This window comes from Selaginella moellendorffii, unplaced genomic scaffold (assembly GCF_000143415.4).
Source record: "Selaginella moellendorffii unplaced genomic scaffold, v1.0 SELMOscaffold_79, whole genome shotgun sequence".
In the NCBI taxonomy this organism is placed as follows: domain Eukaryota; kingdom Viridiplantae; phylum Streptophyta; class Lycopodiopsida; order Selaginellales; family Selaginellaceae; genus Selaginella; species Selaginella moellendorffii.
The window spans coordinates 634417-647978 of NW_003314340.1; the positions used below are offsets into that span (position 1 = coordinate 634417).

Sequence of the window (13562 nt, forward strand, 5' to 3'; positions counted from 1 at the left end):
ATCTTATTCCAGATGGTAGAATAAAAACGAATATACTAGAAAGTGTTTAAGAAAGTTTATAATTATAAATACAAAATTAATCTAAATGAATAACAACCATTAGATGGTAAAATATCCTAGAATATCCAAGCATATTCTAAGTATATCCACGACCATCCAAACCAAATTATTTAAACCATTTATAATAAAATCATTTCTTGCTAAATCATATTTAAAGATAAACTAAAAAACTTAAATATAATTATTTAAATAAAAGAGAAAAAGAGTTTCATTTTAATTTTATTTATTTGAATTGAATATTTGATCATTTATCTAACAAGTAAACGCCCTTTTTTTCCTGGTCAATATACACATCCCAGTTATTGCAATACAGCATAAAGTTACCTGTATTAATAAGTTTAGTCGAAGAAAATTAATAATAACAATAATAATAACTCACAGTCTATATGCCAGTATTTCCGCTGAATAGCCAAACACTCCTTGTATTTGTCTTCATAAATCAGCTGCAAATAAGAAAATCCGAATAAAAGTACGAAAATATAAATATACTTACATCAACCAAGTAGAGAGCCATGTCGCTCACATGAACCATCCGAGTTTTGCCAATGTTTTCCAGGCGCGGGTTGGGAACAACATACTGCCCATTCCAAGCTCGCCTTCGTATTGCCTGGAGCTCCTCGAGTGAGAGCTCCACCATTCTAAATTCCTCCCAGCGGGCATTCTCGCACAGGCTCACAAACACACCACAAAACGCCTCTCCAAAGACTTGTGCTGCCGCTCGATACATGAGCTCGTCAGCTTGATCGTTGACGTCTGCATGAAGCTTGACGTGCTCCACGAATGAACTCACGGTGGAGCCGCACAGGTTTTGGAGCTCTGCATGGTCAATCTTGCCTTTCGTGGTTCTTACCCAGGTGTAGAGCAAACGTCCCATTGTCTTGCTCACGTCAATACACTGATAAGACCATGATTGCCGAGCATCTTGGCTCCGGCGGTGGGCTTGCGAGTGGTTGTCGAGCCAGTCGTTGATCGCATCGCTATCACCCAAGTTTGTGTACTTTACCGCCATCACTTCCTACACAGAGAAAAGTATAAGAACTTTGATCAAGATTGACATGTAAATCTAGCATATACATACCTTCAACATCTGGTGAACAGCAGCTGTGAGATCAATGGACTTGCAATCTATCCTCGTGACAGTGTCAAACCACTCGATGAGTTCCTCGGCCAGCTCCTCCAGTGGTGGATCCAGAGAGGTGGAGTTCTCTGCAAAGATGAGCAATGCGCTGTGTAGTTTCTCGCGGGTGGAAGGATCTGCATCTTGTGCTTGCTTCTCAAGGGTGACCAGCCACTCGATCGATTGTGCGTAAGTCTTGTGCTGGAGCTGAACCAGCAGCCAGAGATGAACAAGATCACACACTACCTCAGTCATGTCAAAGAGCCGAGCCGCGTCTTGGATGATTGTCTGCGGCATGGAAGTGGAGGGGAGTTTCGAGACAGCCTGCACCATGGCTGGATGAAAAAACAAAGTTAGAAACAACTATCTGCATTAGAGTCAATACATACCTGTGAGTGCTTCTTCAGTCTCATTTGTGTTGATGACGCAATCCTGCAAAAGCGATACTGTTAGTAAACGAAAAACAAAACATTGAACATATTAGTACCCCATGGTTACGAAACATTTCTTCAACTACTCGAAAGGCAAAGGAAAAGGGTGGCAGGTTCTGCCCATAGTAATCAGCTGCAAATATTGCGAGCAGCACAACATCCGGTATGGGCATTTCAAGGACGTGACGAACAGCCTGATGCCAAATCTTCCACCTCAGATCACAAACTTCGACCTTTTGCTGGGATGTTATGTGATAGAAGGCGAGCGAGTCGGTGTTGAGGTGAAAGTAGGAGAAGAGAGGCCTCACAATGCTCTCCACCTGTTTGCCAGCGTCCGTTTGCCTCCAATTGGAAAAAGGATTCTCCATTGTCATCTCAGTTTCCCCTAGGGGAAAACTTATATAAAACGGAAAAGGAAAAAGGAATATTTGAATGCCTTAAAGATAAGGAATTTTTTTTTGCTGTTAAACACTGAAAGCTCAAAGATAATGTTTTGGCATGAATTTGATTAATACAGGCGTATATCACATTTGGATTTACATATCAGAGTGAAGCTCGCTATCTCTCGAGTTGCTGCCCAGCGAAGGAACGGTGATGGCCATGAAGGAATAAGCAGGCAAGGTTATTCCCATTTGGTTTTTCCCAGACATTGTCACAGTCTTGGGAACCACCTGAGGAAAAATCAAGACACAGCAAAGTTTACTAAGAACTTTCTTTCTTTTTTTCTGTATAGCTGACCTTCGTGGGATTGCTGAAAGAATTTTCATCCATGACGTTGTTTGACGTGAGAATCACAGCAGTGGAGTTTGCAGAATTCCAGAATGATCCATCAATGTTGAGCTTAAGCCCCACTGCTTTGTTTCCAAAGTTCACGGCCTTAACAGAAAAGAATCCATCCATTATACAAAAGAAAAAAAAAACTTTTCTTTTGCTCACCTTTACGATGATGGATGGATCGTTTGTGTCTGAAGAACGAATTGCCGAAGTTACCACGCTATTAACATTGGTACTGCCCGTAATGTTGGAGGGTAAGAGTGTAGCTCCACTTGAGAGCTTGAAGAACTTTTGGACCCAGTAGCTTGGCGTTCCATACGATTGCCACGAGTCGTAGACTATAGAATCTGGATTCCATCTATAATCAAGTGCCAAAGCCAGTGCATAGTCCTTGATTAAAATCATTGCAGTTCTTGAAAACTTTCTATCATACCTGCGATCGTTGTTATTTACAAAGAGGGGAGCGTAGCTTGTCATATGTACAACATCACTGTGGTAGAAAAAGTTAGCTCGAAAACTTTTTCTAATGGAAGTTACCTGTTTCGCTCAATGCCAATCAAGAATGCTGCTTCTGCGAGTGCAGCCAAGAGACTCCCGCGGCCAGCATCGTTGCCAGTGACCGCGTACTCACTCACAAACGCCTAAAAAATCGAAGAAAACAGTTAGAAATGGGAAGAACGTCACTAAAGCTATACCTTTGGTCCATCGTTTCTAGATATCTTATCGAACTGGTGATTCATATTGAAGAGATTGCTAGCGGACGTATAAATCTGAGAAAAGCACGCATTAAAACATGTATCTGTACTAAATCAGCTTTTTATGTACGTGGAAATCGTAGAGGTCGGCTGGATGGTCGAGTTGTCTGTACGATCCATCGCAGTTTGTGACAATGCTAATATCGGGGTAGTATTTCTTGATGGCATAGTAGAATTGGAGATAATTGTCTGCTCATTGGATAGACCAATCAAAAGAAGAACAAAAATAAAGAACTCGAAAGAGTCATTACCTCTATAGTACTGCTTTCCACAGTCCTCGTTTCCTATCGCGACATACTTGAGATTAAAAGGCTCTGGATGACCCATCTTAGCACGCAATGCTCCATATTTGCTAGAGCTGGAGCCAAGAGCAAATTCCAGCCCATCCAGAGCTTCCTGGATGCAAGAACCATCAGAATCTCCTCAAAAGCTTAAACCTTATAATACATCTCACGACGTAGTACCTGGACGAAAGGTCCAATAAGTGAAGTAGCAACTTCATCCGTGTGACTAACGCCTGATAGAGAATCAAAGTTATGCTTGGAAGTTTGTCAAGAGTTCTTTGTTTGCGTACCATTGTTGAATACCCATATTGGCAATGCGTCCAAGTCTTCTGCAAGCTAGAATGATAGAAACTTGTCCTGTTAGAGTCCGCTGGAAGCAAGACAAACTTCCAAGCTAGAAAACTTACTTGGAGGAACTCAAAGTAGCCGATTCCATCGTCGGACCAGTACCCCCACACGTCGCCGAGATGGCCGGGCCTTTCTTCCCATGGACCAACCGAGGCTCGCCATCTCCAAGCATTTTGGAGTCTCTCACCTTCAACATAGCATCCTCCTGCCAAAGTTGATATCACAGACATACACAAAAATCTCTTGAGAATTTCAGCTGGCCAAAATATTTGAGCTGCAAACCTGGGAATCGAATGAAGCGAGGCTTGAGTTCTTCGAGCATGAGAGCCAAATCTTTTCTAAAGCCGTGTCCCTGGAGCCAGAAGGAAAGAAAAGGACGAGGAATAAGAGCTTCGTTTTTATTTTGGTTTTTATGAGACTAACTTACCTTGTAAGTTTCCACAGGCATCGCGGAGACTTGATCAATCCAAAAGACTGTTTTTTCTTTGCTTGTGATTGTGAGCTGGGCATAATGATCTGTGGCTTGTGCTTTCAAGACGATCTCCTGCTTTGTCCACCCCTTCGTGCCATCGCTGAAAACTCTACAAAGTTAGACAAAGAAAAACAAATAGTTCCATCAAACCAAAAGAAAACTCACACGTTGATCGTGTCACTTTGAGCCAGTGTCACAGAACTGTCGGAAGATACAAAGGAGACAACGACACTGCTGGATGTGGCTGCTTTCAACCAGAAAATAATTTTGTACTCGTCTCCAGCACGAACGTCCTATAGGATGATCCAATACAAACTCATTAAAAAACCAAAGAATTCGGAGAACTGAGAAGATGAAAGCGAGCTCACCATTCCCCAGTAGCCAGGATTGGCTACACCAACAGGAGCCTGGCAGCTATCGCACAAAACCTCCACTCGCAAGGCGATGGGATTTCTCGCGAACGGAGAAGCACGCTCGGTGGCGAGCAAAACATCCGAGGAGCTTCCAACCGGGGTCCATGGCGCAATGTTGGAGGGTGTGTTTTGTCCACCAGCTTCGAAGCCTTGATCCCCAAAATCTCACAAAGTCAGCAGTGGTCGAAAAAATAGAAAAAAAAGGGCAAAAAGAAGAGAGAGATGTATTCTAACCTCGATTGCTCACGAGCTCAGACCAAAGTCCACCGTTTCCAGCGTGATTGATCTCCTGGGCGAAGATGAAAACGTATCGATAGCTATTAGCGATGGCCCCAAAACGAAGAGACGAAGAGACTTTACCTCGAAAAAAATGCCAAAGAGAGTGCTTGGTATGGGCGTGCCATCGCCTTCATCCGAGAGGACATGCATGGTGATGGATCTGCCATGGGCGCAATAGATGGACAGAAAAATCACAAGCGGCAGCAAGAGGAGGAGCTCCATGGATTTTTCTTCCTATCTTGTGCCTGTCTATCTTACCCAAACGCTACTGTGCTTATATAACATGGACATTGTCGTAGCTTGGACGACGCCCTTCTCTTCGGGGCTCCTCAAATCACAATCGGGCAATTGAGTAAAAGTCATCCAGAATGACTCCTTTTCTTGTCAGCTAGTCCTTCCAATCGAATTGGATAGACATTGAAATAAAAAGATTAAGAATTTAAAAGAAAATAATTGAAGTTTTAGTTTTAGTTTATTATTATATAGAACAAAAATTTAATACAGTTTAGAAGTTAACTAAATCACCAAATTTGTGGAAGCCCAATACATATTTAAACCAATTAAAAGAAGTGCATTCTTATTCATGTGCCTTTCTCTTTATCTTTATTTGCTTATAATCGTTTTGTTTATAATCCACCATATTTAATAACATACAGATTAATAAATATTACGTGGAATATAATTGATGAGCAATCACTTTCAAAATAACTTTCAACTCAAGTTTAAGAATACACAAAACATATTTAAAATATATTATAACTCTAAGGTTTAGGGTTTACTTGTCTACTTCTCTCCTTGATCAATTCATTCAACCTCTTCCTCTCACTTTCAATCTCTTCACACCCAACTCCAAGCTTCTCCTCTTTGATCTTGATGATACTCTGTAGCAAGATGATTGCTTCATCCAATCTGCAACACACCAATTCACCAAGATCACGGAGAGCTCTTGCAAACCAAACCAAAAGAAACGAAATCCCACCTCCCAAGAGCATCGTAGGTGGCCGCCAAGTTCATGCTCACATCGATGGTGTCCGGGTGATCGATCCCACACGCCTGCTCCAGCAAGCTCCTCGCCTCCTGGAAGCACTCCCCGGCATCCACAATCTCGTACAGCTCCACGCACGCCAGCCCCATTTGATTGAGCAGCAATCCCAAGAACACCATCTTCTTCTCGGGCAAACAAGCCTGATCCGGCGACGCCGCCTTGATCTTCATCACCGCGCTCTTGAAAGTCACAAGCGCCTCGCCGAATTTTCCAAGAACGTAGTAGAGAATCCCCATCTGCGCCTCGATCGCGGCCACGGCGCTCTGCTGCCCGAGATTATACTGCGCCGCCGGCTCGATCGCGTCGAGCACGCTGCCCAGCAGCTGGATCGCGCGCTCCGGCTCGTCCAGCGCGCCATACAGCGCCGCGATCTCTGTCAATCCGCTGATAATCTCGTCCAGCGCCTGCTGCTGCCGCGGGATTCTACTCCCCTGGATCAAACCCTCGTTCTTGGTGAAGAGCTTGAGCGCCGTCTCGCAATACGTGCGGCATTCGCGATTCTTGCCTGTTCTGAGGTAGAGATCGGCGAGACTCACATAGATCGACGCCACCGACGCGTGATCTTCCCCTCTCGCGGATTTGAAGACCGTGAGCGCCTTCTGGTAGGCAAACACCGCATCGTCGAAACGCCCTAGGGCAACGTAGGTGTCGCCAATGCTCGCCTCCACGGCCGCCACCTCGAGATCGTGGCCGTTGGATTGGATGAGTGACATGCTGGCAAGGACGAGGTACTCGAGCGCCACGTCATGCTGGCCCTTCCCGCCACAGATGAGCGCCATGAGCCGTCGATCCGCGGCCTCCTCAACTGATCCCGGCCGTCCGATGTGCGCGTGGATCTGGAGCAGCTCCAGGCACATTGCCTCGGCCTCGTCGAATTCCAAGTTCTAGAGGAAGAAGAACGAACGAACGAACGATTAGGGCTAGAGGGGGCGACGATCGGGGACGCGAATTCGCGGAGAATTCGCGAGAATTGGAGCTTACTTGCAAGTGGGCCTCGGCGAGATAGCGGCAAGTCTGCGCGACGCCGGGATCTCGATCGCCCACGGCCTTCTTCTGGAGATCCAGTGCGGTGTGATACGCCTGGAGTGATTCGGGGTGCCGGCCCATCAATCCATAGGTGTCGCCCAGGTGCATGTAGCCGCTGAAGATCGCGAGCGCGTGCTCGGTGCCCCGGCCAGCGTCAGGAGCCCTAATCGAGCGCTCCAGCGCGGCGATGGCGTCGCCGAATTGGCGGAGCCGGCAGTGGACAGCGGCCAGCGCGTGGAGACTCATGGCCAGCTCGATCGAATTGCCGCCCGATTGCTCGTCCTCCTCGAAGAATTTCACCGCCTGGAGCGCGTAGTCCAGCGCCCTCTGCGGCGCGGTGGCGCCGCTGATGGATTTGGAGAGGCTCTTGAGCGCCGCCGCGGAAATGGGGGCGAAGGATCGCGCGGGGGATTGGCCCTTGGGGTTGGAGCTCCTCCGGATCGTCTCCTTGCTCCCGCGCGGCGGCTTGTTGGGGCTGCCAGGCACGATCCGCGGCAATTCCGGTGGATTGCTCCTCCTGCCGCTGGTGATCCTGGCATTGGCGCCGCGATTCGTGTTCTCCTTGTCCTTGAAATCTGCGCTCTTACTCTCCATTCTCTCCAAATTCACTGCTCAGCACTGCTAGATCTCCCGTGGACTGGTACACCCATTGGAAGAGCACAAATTCCCATTGGAAGAGCACAAATTGGCTCTAGAAAAGGATTTCTTTTCTCTTCCATCTCCCTTGCAAGTCAATCCACCAATTACTTTGAAGAAAGTTTATCATCACATCAATCAACACCAATGTGGTTGGATCTTTTCTTTCCATCTCACGATGCAGCTTTTGATTATCACTTAGATCTTCCATGAATTGCTATCAAAATCGCATTTTTAAAGGCTGGAAGTGGAACCCAGCCAAAGATCACACTCTTTTCCTTTCGTTCTAGCGACGAAGGATATATTTTTCTATTGGCCACGTTGGTACAATGTCACACTCTGGCCAATAGAGAAAGGCATGAAGCAAGAAAATTCAATGTTCCATTTGCTACAAGACATTGTTTGCCAGCCAACTTCTTTCACAAACATTAAAGCACTTCCATTCCCAGCTTATTTAGTTCTTAAAAACCACACCATCTCCATCCAGCCCAGCATCAAATCAGAGAATGCTTCCTCTAGTATCAAAGCACCTTAGTTTAGTTTCCTCTTCTCGCAGGAGAGAACTTATGCTTACGCCGGGCCTGGCAGAGATCAAACTTAAAACCACTCGCCAAATCTTAGTACCTAGAAGGAGGCACTCCAGCCAAATCGCTGTAGCCGAAAGCCGCCGCTCCATAGGGAGCGTGACCAAAGTGCGGCTTCACTGACTGGAAGTAGTCATTGCAGTGTTGTTGCTTGCCACTGGCTTGTGAGGATATCTTCTCGGCTCCTCCAAGCGCAATCTGACTGCACAATAATCCAGAGTTTAGATTCTCTGTGCGGTGAGTTTAAATAAAAAAGACGAGCAGACCTCCTAAACGAATCCTTGAGATCGGTTGGATTCAACAGAGGCGACACATATGCTGGAGGTGGAGCCCGGTACACGTCTGAGAGTCCGTTTGTCAGGGATAAAAGGAGAGAACGGCGAGAAGCGACAAGCTTACCAGATGGATTCACGAACGGCCTGTAGCGCGCCTGCCTTATGAGGCTGCTTCGGGCCTGCACGAGATTCATAGTTAGTAAAGTCGAAAGGGAAAACGAGAAAGACGAACATACCGCTGTCACTTCACCCTTGACAGGCTGAGATGTAACTGCGAAGAAGACGATCGGAATGAGTCAAGAAAAAGCGGATTCTGAAACAGTACCTTTTGCAAGAGCTACTTTGTTTTCACGAAGTTCCTGGAACGGAATCGAGGGTGGTATACACGCACCCACCTACACAAAGGTTTTATTGCTTCGGTACAAAACATGGATAAAGAACAAACCTGGAAAAACGGATGTTGCAGGGCCTGCGATGGCGTCGGCCTTTTCAAAGGATCCCAAGCGAACATAGCCTGCCAAGGTGGCACTTTTAAGACCAACCACACCTCGAAAAGATTTTTCTACCTTCATCAGATCAATCGCCTCAGCACTCGCGGAGGGCACAAGAGCCGAAAGATTAGCTGGCACGAACTGGAAAAAGAATCCTTCTTAGAATGTGATGATCATAAAGCAGAGTATCAGCAGACCTGCGGGAAGCGGAAATTCATGCATTTTGCAAGTTTCATTCCATCTGGCCAAGTAGCTTGAGATGGATTGCCCAAAACACTACAGATCTTATATATTTCATCCGCTTCACTGCACAGATGGTAAAAAAATGGTAAGCGATGGCGTCCAATAGACTGCGAAATTACCTAGCGCCAGGAAAGATAGGCCTGAGATTGAAAAGCTCAGCCATGATAGCACCCATTGCCCACATGTCGACCGCAGAGTTGTACAGAGACGACTGCAGTAACACCTCCGGAGCACGGTACCTGAGGTAAAGCATAAGATTACGCAACGAACAACAAAAGAAGCTACCATCGAGTAGAGACGTAATTCGTGTATGGTGGCCGAGACCGCACTTCACGTGCAAGACCAAAATCGGCAATTTTGATAACATCGACCGTAACAAGTAAATTTTCTACAAAAGAAAGAAACAAGGTAAGAGCGAGTAGATATAAACAAAAGACAAACCTGGCTTCAGATCTCGGTGAAAGTATCCCTCGCGATGCATATAAGCCAGACCCTGCAACACCTGAAAGCACCAATTCCGTATCTTTGCTTCTGGAAATAGCTTCTGCCTGTCCTTCATCATTTGGTAAAGATTGCACTCCTGCAAGTAAAAGTGAGTCGCCGAAAATGGGAAGCAGAAATATAATACCATATACTCAAAAACGAAGAATAGCTCGTTATTTTCCCGGATAACCTCCTTCAGCTTGACTATATTCGGATGGTTCAACTTCCGCAGCGACTGTAAGAAGAGAAAAGATAAGGCCAGCAAGAAAAATTTCAAGGACACAAACCTTCACCTCCCTCAGGTTCATGCACTCGTCCCAAGAAAGGTATTTTCTTTTCATTTTTTTTATAGCAACCTGAATAAACGAAACTCAAGTTTAGTACAGAGAAGAAAAGGAATGGAAGACGGATTCCACTTACAGTCTCATTAGTAACTTTATTCACAGCCTTCCAAACAGTTCCATAAGTACCGTCCCCCAATTGCTTGATTACTTTGTACCTAGAAAGAACAACAAAATCGCTGTTTGCTCCACTGAAACAAAGGAGGACATACCTTTGCATGATTGAGGTCTTGTGCATTCAACTGTTACGATTAGGCCTTTCCTGAGCTGCTGAAACCCCCCTCTACATAAATACGGTAGCTGAAAATATCTGAAGTACGTTCTAACGATGTCTTCCATCTGCGAGCCGGGTACCGAGATCCTCCATCCCGGAGGACTAAACCGCAAAAACTAGAGCCTAGGACGCATCGAGCAGCTTCGTCCATTTCAGAACCGGCAGAACCATGACGATTTGTCATCGCAGCAGGACAACTGCTGCCAAAAGCACGACTCATCCATGACGCTGCATCAACAGCCCTCCTAGTCCCGTCCAAACTATGCCCCCTTTCGCCAGCCTAACAATTGGAGGCGGTGCAAACCGCCCAACACCATAGATGATTGGCATTCCTTCTATGCTCATGGGCTCAGGCACCACAATTCTGCAAGTAAAATCCACCGTCAGCCAGCTGATTCGAGCAAGCTTGCCGCGAGAAAATCCGCGAGGAGTTCTAGAGGGCGAGAATTTTGGGCGCTACTGCTGCTCTACTTACCCCAGGAATTGTGAAACGTGCCGATCCAGCCCGGCGCCTGGAGGCGCCTGGAGAGATTGATGCCTGCCGCCGCCTTGCTGCACTGTTGCCCCACCCCCCGACGCCGCCAAACCCTAGCCCTTGCTCCTGGCCAGCCCTAATAAGGACAGTGAATTTTTTTCTTGGTGGTGCCGCCGTTGGATTGGGCCGTCAAAAGCAAAATCGAAAACTATTTTGCGCGTAAAACTATTCCCTTTCAAATATCAAACTATGTTTTTGCGGGCTTCCATACACATACGAGCACTGCTGGTCTAGTGGTAGAATAGTTCCCTGCCACGGAACAGACCCGGGTTCGATTCCCGGGCAGTGCATTTTTCCACCACATGAATAATCTTTTTATTGGCTTCAATACATTATTTTGTTCTTAGAAGTTTTATCTCTTTGATTGCTAATGGTTTCATTCCAAGACTGTAAGAATCGATCAATCGGACAAATGGATCCCAGAAACACGACAATTAATTAGATGGGTCTTTAAACTAAAGTCGTGAGTGGAAGCAAAAGAGTGGAAAATAAAAGGAGCTAGAAGAGGAAGCCCTAGTTTTGTGGGTCATGGCGGAGGCAACGGGGCCGATCGCGCTGGCACGTTACGCATCATCGATCTTGTAGTCGAGCGAGGCGCTGTGAGCGAGCGATCGATCGTCTCTTCCATGATCTAGCGCCAGCCAGTCCCTGCGCATTGGGAATTCCATCAGACGGATCGATCGATCGATCGGTCTACTTCCAAGGGATTTCAGGGTTCTAGCTGCGATCGGAGCTGCGGGTGATATTTCGGAAGGAATTCTTCGCGCGGTGGATTAGCAGCATGAACGATCTTCTAGCGGTAGAAACCCCCATCGGCTGGAAAGCTCTCTTGGTTTTGAAAGTTTGTCTTGATCTTCTTTCTTCCAGGGTTCTTCGCCGCAAGCTAGGATCAGCGGCGACTCAAATGGAGACCTGGAAGCCGGGGTCGCTAACACAGGGATGGAGGATTTCCTTCAAGAGGTTCGTGTCTATGCCTTCCTGGAAAAGAGAATTTTTTATTCATCGGGGATTTTCTCATCAGGTTGGACATATCACTACCTCAATGGGACAGATTAGAAAAAACCTTCACAAGCTACAGGTAGTGATCTCTTTTTTTTTTTTTCCTTGTTCTTGAGACGCCTTGTGACCGGAATCATTTCAGGAAGCACACGAGGAATCTAAGACGGTCACCAAGGCGGCAGCAATGAAAGGTTCGTCAGTGAGGGGTGTTGGAAAAATTCTTTTCTAACATCAATGCCCTTGTCTTTCCCCACTACGCAGCTTTAAAGAAGCGGATGGAAGCGGACGTTGATGAGGTTAGCAAAGCCGCGCGAAAGATCAAAGTGAAGCTGGAGGCGTTGGATAAATCTGTGAGTTTTCTGGTTGATTTGGTGGATCAGTCTCTGGTTTTATACTTTTCGCAGAATATATCTAATCGTAAGAAACCGGGATGTGGGGAAGGATCGAGTATTGACAGGCAAAGGATGTCGATGACTGCGTATGTCGATCTATAGTTTTCGTGCTTGGTTCAATGATTATCAATTCTTAACAGAACTCTCAAGAAGAAGCTAAAAGACCTCATGGGAGAGTTCCAAGTAAGCCAGCTATCTTCGTAAAGAAAGAAAAGGCTAATAATGTAAAACTGGGTTTTGTCTCAGGACTTACGACAGAAATTCCAGGACGAGTACAGAGAAGTTGTCGAAAGAAGAATCTTTACTGGTGAGTGAAGAGGACATTGTTTCTTTCGCTTATAGAACTAAAACTTGTTCTTCCAGTCACTGGTAAAAGGCCAGAAGAGGATATGATAGAGCAGCTGATTGAAACTGGTGATAGTGAATCAATATTCCAAAAAGCCATCCAAGAACAAGGGCGTGGACAGGTGATTTTATCTCTGGAACAAGCTCGTTCGTAACAAGCTCGTTGCTACAGATTTTAGATACCGTAGCCGAAATCCAGGAAAGACACGACGCAGTCAAGGACATGGAAAAGAAACTGCTCGAGCTCCATCAGGTATACAAGAGAAACAAAAAACTTTCGTGCCAAGAATCTCACTGTGCGTTTCCTTCGCTGCAGATATTCTTGGATATGGCTGTCCTCGTTGAGGCGCAGGGAGAGATGCTGGACAACATAGAAACACAAGTAAGAATCACCCTCAAAACTTTTAAAAATTGATCGATCGATCTTGCGCAGGTTTCCAAGGCGGTGGATCACGTCCAGGCGGGCACGAGCGCTCTCAAGAGGACCAAGCAGTTGCAACGCAGCAAGAGGAAATGGATGTGCATTGCCATCATCATACTTCTAATAGTGATCGCTGTCATTGTTGTAGGTGTCGTAAAGCCCTGGCAAAGCAAGTCTAACGGGAGATAGATGTCTTACGCTAGCAAGCACGCATCGTGTTGTTTGATCGATTTTTACAGTAACAAGGTGACCATATTTACACGATTTACTTGTGCTGAAAATCTTTGTAAAAGGATGAGTAGTTGTTCTTTGTTTGTGAGTTTATTGCGAAGTACCTCAATGAGGAACGTTTCTTTCACAAATTCAATCTAGAAAGTGTTTAGCCGATTCTCGGCAGTATGATACTACATGATATTTCTCCTTAGGTACATGGCTGTGTTTTCTTCTGGACTGATTCGAATAAAAGGTCCTTGAGTTTAGCAAGCTTCACTGACTTCAAGATCAGATAAACTCTTTCTTCTGGTATAAGATGATAGCAC

At 45.9% G+C, this 13562-nt stretch overlaps 4 protein-coding genes and 1 non-coding gene across 5 annotated transcripts; 2 read left to right on the top strand and 3 right to left on the bottom strand.

The window, feature by feature from the left end:
- Positions 1–2084: 2084 nt before the first annotated feature.
- On the bottom strand, positions 2085–5275 carry LOC9656037 (alpha-L-arabinofuranosidase 1). Its single transcript, XM_002987187.2, has 17 exons — positions 5015–5275; positions 4889–4943; positions 4610–4803; positions 4407–4534; positions 4197–4341; positions 4052–4121; positions 3829–3974; positions 3712–3757; positions 3602–3654; positions 3389–3533; positions 3208–3326; positions 3078–3152; positions 2920–3023; positions 2816–2872; positions 2545–2740; positions 2347–2484; positions 2085–2279 (listed from the first exon to the last, which is right to left on the bottom strand). Exons 1-17 carry the CDS (start codon positions 5153–5155, stop codon positions 2145–2147), a joined length of 1947 nt encoding a protein of 648 aa, XP_002987233.2. The 5' UTR covers positions 5156–5275; the 3' UTR covers positions 2085–2144.
- A 355-nt stretch (positions 5276–5630) lies between these two features.
- On the bottom strand, positions 5631–7906 carry LOC9657129 (protein KINESIN LIGHT CHAIN-RELATED 1). Its single transcript, XM_002987188.2, has 3 exons — positions 6960–7906; positions 5913–6862; positions 5631–5842 (listed from the first exon to the last, which is right to left on the bottom strand). The coding sequence occupies exons 1-3, from the start codon at positions 7596–7598 to the stop codon at positions 5695–5697; spliced, it is 1737 nt and encodes a 578-aa protein (XP_002987234.2). The 5' UTR covers positions 7599–7906; the 3' UTR covers positions 5631–5694.
- A 137-nt stretch (positions 7907–8043) lies between these two features.
- On the bottom strand, positions 8044–10952 carry LOC9657130 (cyclin-dependent kinase F-4). The gene is made up of 16 exons (XM_024660922.1): positions 10807–10952; positions 10270–10695; positions 10137–10215; positions 10004–10072; positions 9862–9951; positions 9675–9813; positions 9519–9621; positions 9353–9472; positions 9188–9296; positions 9066–9131; positions 8945–9013; positions 8825–8894; positions 8736–8770; positions 8624–8678; positions 8491–8566; positions 8044–8426 (listed from the first exon to the last, which is right to left on the bottom strand). The coding sequence occupies exons 2-16, from the start codon at positions 10293–10295 to the stop codon at positions 8258–8260; spliced, it is 1275 nt and encodes a 424-aa protein (XP_024516690.1). The 5' UTR covers positions 10296–10695; positions 10807–10952; the 3' UTR covers positions 8044–8257.
- A 133-nt stretch (positions 10953–11085) lies between these two features.
- Positions 11086–11156, top strand: TRNAG-GCC. Its single transcript has one exon. It is a non-coding gene; the product is annotated as a tRNA-Gly (tRNA).
- Positions 11157–11355: 199 nt separating this feature from the next.
- Positions 11356–13287, top strand: LOC9657131 (syntaxin-132). The gene is made up of 12 exons (XM_002987109.2): positions 11356–11665; positions 11734–11826; positions 11888–11944; positions 12008–12056; positions 12127–12215; positions 12270–12343; positions 12398–12440; positions 12504–12564; positions 12621–12724; positions 12775–12855; positions 12919–12984; positions 13036–13287. The coding sequence occupies exons 1-12, from the start codon at positions 11648–11650 to the stop codon at positions 13210–13212; spliced, it is 912 nt and encodes a 303-aa protein (XP_002987155.1). The 5' UTR covers positions 11356–11647; the 3' UTR covers positions 13213–13287.
- The last annotated feature ends 275 nt before the right edge of the window (positions 13288–13562 follow it).

Coding starts and splice junctions, on each gene's coding strand:
- LOC9656037 (XM_002987187.2), bottom strand. CDS start 5,155: ATGGAGCTCCTCCTCTTGCTGCCGCTTGTGATTTTTCTGTCCATCTAT. Junction 3,975..4,051: donor TCGCTTCATTCGATTCCCAG/GTTTGCAGCTCA, acceptor CAACTTTGGCAG/GAGGATGCTATGTTGAAGGT. Junction 3,153..3,207: donor CCGACCTCTACGATTTCCAC/GTACATAAAAAG, acceptor TGCTTTTCTCAG/ATTTATACGTCCGCTAGCAA.
- LOC9657129 (XM_002987188.2), bottom strand. CDS start 7,598: ATGGAGAGTAAGAGCGCAGATTTCAAGGACAAGGAGAACACGAATCGC. Junction 6,863..6,959: donor TCGCCGAGGCCCACTTGCAA/GTAAGCTCCAAT, acceptor TTCTTCCTCTAG/AACTTGGAATTCGACGAGGC. Junction 5,843..5,912: donor ACCTACGATGCTCTTGGGAG/GTGGGATTTCGT, acceptor GGTGTGTTGCAG/ATTGGATGAAGCAATCATCT.
- LOC9657130 (XM_024660922.1), bottom strand. CDS start 10,295: ATGCACAAGACCTCAATCATGCAAAG. Junction 9,814..9,861: donor TCTTCGTTTTTGAGTATATG/GTATTATATTTC, acceptor TTTTACTTGCAG/GAGTGCAATCTTTACCAAAT. Junction 8,679..8,735: donor TCAAGGGTGAAGTGACAGCG/GTATGTTCGTCT, acceptor AATCTCGTGCAG/GCCCGAAGCAGCCTCATAAG.
- LOC9657131 (XM_002987109.2), top strand. Junction 11,945..12,007: donor AAAACCTTCACAAGCTACAG/GTAGTGATCTCT, acceptor GAATCATTTCAG/GAAGCACACGAGGAATCTAA. Junction 12,344..12,397: donor CAAAGGATGTCGATGACTGC/GTATGTCGATCT, acceptor AATTCTTAACAG/AACTCTCAAGAAGAAGCTAA.